Source organism: Asparagus officinalis, unplaced genomic scaffold, assembly GCF_001876935.1.
Source record: "Asparagus officinalis unplaced genomic scaffold, Aspof.V1 AsparagusV1_Un629, whole genome shotgun sequence".
Taxonomy (NCBI): Eukaryota; Viridiplantae; Streptophyta; class Magnoliopsida; order Asparagales; family Asparagaceae; genus Asparagus; species Asparagus officinalis.
In genome coordinates, this window is record NW_017972891.1 from 57,992 (window position 1) to 64,844 (window position 6,853).

The following is a 6,853-nucleotide window of genomic DNA, read 5'->3' on the forward strand; positions in this document are numbered from 1 at the left end:
CAGATGCTTTGTTCACCTAGCTTCAAGAGCAACATTAATCTTTTGAATTTCGGGCAATCAGTGTTCTTGGAGACCTTAAATCTTGTTTTTGAAAAGATATGATACGCCGTCTCGCTGACATGGCAAACACTCAGTTTATAACCACGACTTTTCGTCCAGAGCTGGTGAAAGTTGCAGACAAGATATATGGAGTAACACACAAGAACAGAGTCAGCCATGTCAATGTGGTCTCAAAAGAGCAGGCTCTTGATTTTATCGAGCACGACCAGACACACAACGCTGAATAATGTGAGTGCAGCTAAAAGCCTGATATGGCCTTGAGAAGTTAAGTTTTGCTTATTTAGCATTTTTCTGTGCAGGTCCTTACTCTGCTTGTAAAATTTTAAGATTTTTTACACTGAAGCAAGCATGTTGGGTGATGCACCGGATGCGAGACTACTGCTTGCATAGTTCTAGCGCTTGAGCAAGAATGTGTATATTGGTGTTGATTCTGGTACCAACTTCCTGCGGTATTGTTATAAAAGAAGTTCGTATGTTAACAGTAGTGTTATCGGTTATGCGGGGTTCTTATATCCAGCCCTCTTAGTACTTTTATTTAGTTCGGCAATATTTAAAGTTTGGTATGCATGTTCTGCTAGTGATTTCTTCATAAAAATTTGACGTAAAGCTCTTTAGCAGGCGGATTAAACCAGTAGAGTAATTTTGGTCTTTCAGCTGGAATTGTGGTTTATTAGTCACAGATGTCCATATTCTCTTCTCTTGAGTGCCTGGAGCTGAATCCAGTCATAATACGCCGGGCAAGTGAAAAAAGCAGGAAACTGTAGTTTCTTCTGAGTTGAAGGAATTGAATTTGTTCATTTATTACTTTCAAGAATGAAACAGTAGCCGAGCTGAGTCTTGGACCGTCGAGTTCTTTATCTCTGATTTGTGGGCACCAAACAGTCAAGAAATGGTCTGACAAACTGTTGGTATTTAATACGAAGTACTAAATTCACTACCAAGCATGATTTGATCTCAAGCAGCAGAGCAGCAACAAGAATATTCATAGCAGTCGGTTCATACAACTCAAAAGGAAAAAAAAGTTGCAAATGAGATCAATCTTAGTTCAGGGTATTTACCAAACTCCTGTTACCTAATACCAACAGTTTTTGAGTACTCATTTCTCTGCATTAACTCACAGGGTGGCTTCACTAGGGGACATAGGCATCGGTATTCATATCATCGACGTGAATCATCTCTTTCATATCGAATCCAAATTTCTTGTAGAAAGCGTTGGCGATATTTTCGTGTAAATAGATATCTGAGATTTTCTGCTTTGCACGCAGGTCTCAGTACACGATCCATCCATTCTGTACCTGCAAAAGTTGAGCGAAACCTTCAAGTTCAATCAAATGCTTGACTAGGAAAATTAATTTAGAGATAAAAAGCATAGTTCAATCAAATGCTTTTCGATTTCCAAATTCTCTCTCTTCCTAATCCCTTTAGCCTTAAAAGAAGATGAGAAGAAGTCACGGGGATTCACGTCTTTTTCTTTTTTGCCCTACTAAATTTCTTCTCTTGATCTTTTCGATATAATCTAGATTCTTATTTTGTTAGTTAAAAAATTCTCTTTTTTTTGTCTAGTTAAAACAATCGTCACTGGTCCATTTGTCTAAAGAATAAAATTTCAAGAGGAAGGGAGAGAATTATTATATTCGAGGTCGTGGATATCTGTCTTTGTTTAAAAATAAAAAATTATGAACGGATATAGAACAACCAAACAATCCAACTATTGTTCCTATCAGAGGAAAACAAACGCTGCAAAAATAATTTTTTTTTTTTTTGGGGGGTTGGTGTCTATAGCCTCAACTCAAAGATGCTAATAATGCTGCACGTCCTATCAAAACTGAAAATCTATTTCAGATCGTTTTGAGAGGAAATTGGCTAAAAATGATGGAAAACTAAGTGAAATCACCAAAAAATGGTTACCATGTAATGAACCAAACAAACCCTAACAATTGCACTTGTAACTGCAATATTTGTATGATTCATATGTGAGTATAGTCTCATATTGATTAGGATAAAAAAGAAGGATATGTTTAAATAGAAATTGGGATCAAAGCTAATAGCTTAAGTTTTCGGGTTAAAAGTGATTTCTAGCATCTGTTTAAGGCTTATTAACTCTAGGTTGGGCCTGATACTCGCCAATGTGAAGTGATAGATTGACTTCAGTCAAGTTTGAAAATGTTGAGGATTCATATGCGAGTATAAGATAAAGTTATATAAGGTAGCACTAGCGTCTAAGACTCTAAGGGTAGGACTAGAACTATATACCATCACCCTGATAATTACTTCTATTCATCTTTATTTGCTTTTATAGGGCCTTATTATCCCATTCATCTAATCGTATAAAGTAAGTAATTAAAAAAAAAAATCTTTAAAGAGGTTATTCTTTAGGCCTTTAAGGGCTTCTTTACTTTAAGAACAAATATAACACAGTGAAAAATCATGCTAATGAAGAAATAAAGTGATTCTTATACTCTATCTTGACATATAAGTCAATAATTTTTTTAAGAGAAAGAAGTTAATAGCCTTCTAATTCCTAGTAGAAATTAACTCTCTACAATTACTGTCTATTTTCTTACAAAAGCTAAACTAAACAGAATAGTTTTATATACTAACAAGAGAAGCTAAAGAGAAGGGAATGTGCTCTTGATGCTGGAAATCATCAAAATTTCCACGTATTTTGAGTCCAAAATTGAAGTCGTAATCCCCTTGTGTGAACATTTTTGGTGCATTTATGCTAGATATTTAATGGGCTATACAACTAAATGATTACAACCCATAAGAACAATTGGGCTTTAAGCCCAATTCTACCTACTTAGAATGGGCTGACAAACGACTGTAAGAAGTCAGCTCAGTAATTGATGGATTTTGCACGTCGTCGCTTGAAGAAAAAAAAGGCGCTTCGATAGGCATACATGATTAGAACTATAGGAGGCCCATTGGCAACTGGGCCATACTATAGGGAGTCTATCTGTAATTAACTGACGATTTTATACTCTTAACATATCCTACGGGTTGAGGGTCGTTTCACGGGCAGAACTTAAGACTCACTGATTGGAATGTTTTTTAAATTCACTTTAAAAATTCATGATTAGTTAGATTTGAATCTAAGTTTCTCCAATACCATGCAAATATCCCGGTCACCGCACCAAAATTCTAAAGTTGTGATGAGAGTTGAGGTTTATAAATTTATACTCTTTAACAGGTTCTCACCGTCAAGCAAGATAATATAACTTCTCTCCTAAGGGGCTGTTTGGTTCGTTTTCTTGATATAGAGAAATGCAATTCCATGTAAAGAAATACAAGTTTTGAGTTTTTCAAACTTTTCCAAGAAATAGATTGTTTTGCTTTGGTTTGCACATAAAAAATGGTGAGAAACCAATGTATTTATTTTTCTTGTGTTTGGTTCGCATAGAAAAAAAAAGGAAAACTTTTGTAAACAAAGCAAAGAAGGAAAAAAATCTGACGTGGCAGAGTTTTCATCAATTTCACTCGGTTGGGGAAGGGAATCGGAGAGGGAAAAAAATCTGAGCTGGCGGCGATTTCAGCAGAGTTTTCCCTCTTCCATCTGAGCGAATCAAAGCGGCACAAAGAAATGGACGGAAACAAAAAAAAATTGACGTGGAGGGTTAAAAATCTGACGTGAAGGGGTTTTCTGAGTTTTCCACCCCTTATTTTAGCGAACCAAACAGCCCCTAAAAGAAAATCTCTAGTGACTTCCTAACACTGGTTTATAAATTGATTCTCTTTTAACAAATTCTCACCGTCAAGCAACATAATATAACTTCTCTTCTAAAAGAAAATCTCTAGTGACTTTCTAACACTGTTATATCATGTAGGCGCAATAAAATCATTAAGGGGCACATTTTCACTACATAAGCTTCTCAAATCCTGACGACTGTCTGAAGTTGACTGTATCTTTTGACATGGAGTGATTTTAAGCCAAAGCATATCCTGTGGGGTTCAGGAAGTAGACTAATACTATTGCTGACCATGAATAGAGCGGGTACCCCTTTTTTGAGAAGAGGCTTCAGCCTGCGATTTATTGATTGTAAACATAGGTTAATTCTAGTATTACTAGGAGTCTTATTTGATATTTTCTATTTTTGTAATTCTAGTTTTACTAGGAGTCTTATTTGTTTTTCTATTTAAGAAGAGTCATGTAACCCCAAAGAAGAATAACTTTTTCATCAATAAAATTTCTCTTTTCAATATTTTCTTCGTGGATTCGAAGTTCTTCGTGGATTCGAATATCTTTCTTTGTGGATTCAGAGAACACTCTTGGTGGATTCCGAGGTTATCACTTCCGCGCTGCGTCACCCCTCCCCCCTCTACACGAGCCAACAAGTCGCGATAACCATACTATCTCATTCGTTTCTTTTGTTCATACACAGTTGACTCACACCTGACTCCGGGTGCATCGATCATAGTTCAATTCAAGAGTCGCACCCTCACATTCTTGTGGTCCTACTCACAAACAACATAACAATATTCTCCTATTAAAATAATCCTAGTGCCTCTAAGAATTCCAACTAAGAAAATCCTGAGACATCCATCATCAATCCGTAGTGGGTTATCCTCACTTTTCCTACCGTCTAGCTACATGGATATTCTCATGCTCACGCTTAAGCTGAGTGTGCATATAAATGTGTTGTGGCAATCTCCTGTCCTTAGCTTTTCATAGGCATTCACATTGCACACCCTTGAAGACAATCATCACGTGCATGCCTTGTGCCAAGCCTAGGCAGCAATGAGAAATACACACACTGCTCTTTTTGAGCAAAAGAGCATTCGTATGGTTCCAACGCCTATATAAGCTCCACGCCCTTTAAAAATTAACAAAGACCAAGAGGAGAACAAGAGAGAAATCGTTTTCTTACTCTATTTGAGAATAATGGCCCCTGTTGAAGCCATGGTCAACTCACTAAGCAAGAACAATGGCGTTCGGGTAATAGAAAGCCATGAAGTCATCGATGCAGTCTGCGACTATGGAAGGAGAAAAGAGGCTGCGAGGGGAGATGGCGATGATGATGACGATGGAGATTACGACTGTGCATTGGCTGCGTGAATTCGAGAGGAGCTCCTAATTTAAATGGATGGTTCTTCGTTGCGTTGTTGTAGTTACTGATATGAGGCTTTGTAGACTTCCAACTAGGAAGTATGCTTTGTTTGAATATTGGAGTCCTTTTTAACTTAATCAAGCAACTAATATTTTGGAAATTTGCATGTTGGAGTGTCTTTTAAGTGTCTAAACTAGACGAGAAAGATTTTAATACACAATAACATCAAATTTAGTCATATTAGCGAAGTCTTGAAAGTAAGTTTTCTTACCTCACAGTGCGCAAGTAAAATTCCATCCACAGCTCCAATTCTATAGCTCCCTCAAGTTTAACTTCCAAAGAGTTGCAACTAATGTAATCAGATTGTAGTAATTCTTTGGTGCTACAGAAATGAAAATCACAATCATGGTTTAGCTTTCATCGACTGAAGTTATCCAACAATAAGTTCTCATCCCTGATGCACAATCACCATTACCTAATAAATGAGTCTGCTAAGTAAAGCTTAAATACGTACTAGAAACCAATAAAAAAAAATCTCTTTACATCATTCAGGCATCAATAAATATGTAAAAGAAACCGATATGCACAAGTCTAGATCAATATTGTTGATGTACAAAACTAAGAGCTAGGATAGTTTTTGTTCTCTGGGAAGTTTGGAAGTAAGCATGATCGATTTTGTGTTAGTAAAAGAAGTGAAGGGCAGTACAAAAAATAAAATAGAAAACATCATCCTGTGTTAATAAAAGAAAGTTTTCAGATGTTAAGACACAGAGCTACAACAGAAATTAATCAATCAGTGTATAGGAATACAACAATCTCTTGTACCAGAAGCAAAATGTTTAATTCATTATCATTCAGGATTTTGACAACATTATTTATGTCCAAATCATCAATAAATATTTAAAAAGTATAGTCTCCAAGAAGATATATATTCTATGAAAGGAAAAAAGAAAAAACAATTTACGTCATGATGCAGATAGTTTCGGAAACATGATTAAAGCTTAAGTTTCACGCCTGCTTACTATTTTTGAATTATAAGATGTAGATAGACTTCTGGCATAAGTAACTTATTAGAAAATTATTAGGAGATGATGTGCTCCAAACTGTACTAATGTAATACTAAAGTTGTGTGAAGCCATCCAGATAGCTCTGAGGCATTGCACAAGAAAAGTTCGAATAGCGAGTGAGTCTTATAATGAAAATTTTGTTTTAACAATGCCGATAAACCTATCTGAATGTGTAACAAAAGCTGAAATATTTGTTGACATATAATATTATAGATAATAGTTAAACATTCTGCATAGAAGTTGCGTAAAAGAAATTAGCTTAAAATTGCTGTTAGAGACGTCACAGAAGCTAGCTATTTGCTTGAACATTTCAACCTTCCTTTATGAGATTAGTGTTCTGTAAGTACTTTATATCTACAGGTAAAACATAAATTACGAGAGAAAATCTTTCAGAATTGAGGAGCCATTACAATTTCTTTTCGTTTTTGTATTTGTTTTAAAAAGAAAAGAATTCCCTTAAGAGAAGAAAAGCATCATAATGATATTTTGCTTCAAGGCAGAACGTTTCTGATGCAAAAAATAAAAACATAAATTTTTTTTGCTGCGAACATGTATTTTCAAGATTTTCGTAAAAGACAGTGGTCAGTAAAAATTAGTATAGACTTGCACTTCTCATAATTTAACCACGTAAATCCAATAGTACATTTGAAGGTAATATATCACTAGAGACGCTTAAACATA

General features: G+C 35.5%; 1 protein-coding gene across 3 annotated transcripts in view; it reads left to right on the forward strand.

Moving 5' to 3' along the window:
• LOC109828008 (structural maintenance of chromosomes protein 3) overlaps window positions 1-674 on the forward strand; it is a 24,270-nt gene extending 23,596 nt beyond the window's left edge. For all 3 annotated transcript variants that reach the window (XM_020395032.1, XM_020395034.1, XM_020395033.1), the window contains 2 exons: window positions 97-288; window positions 360-674. In XM_020395032.1, coding sequence (XP_020250621.1) covers window positions 97-287 — 191 coding nt within the window. In that variant the 3' untranslated portion in view covers window position 288; window positions 360-674. The remainder of the gene's footprint in view (window positions 1-96; window positions 289-359) is intronic.
• The last annotated feature ends 6,179 nt before the right edge of the window (window positions 675-6,853 follow it).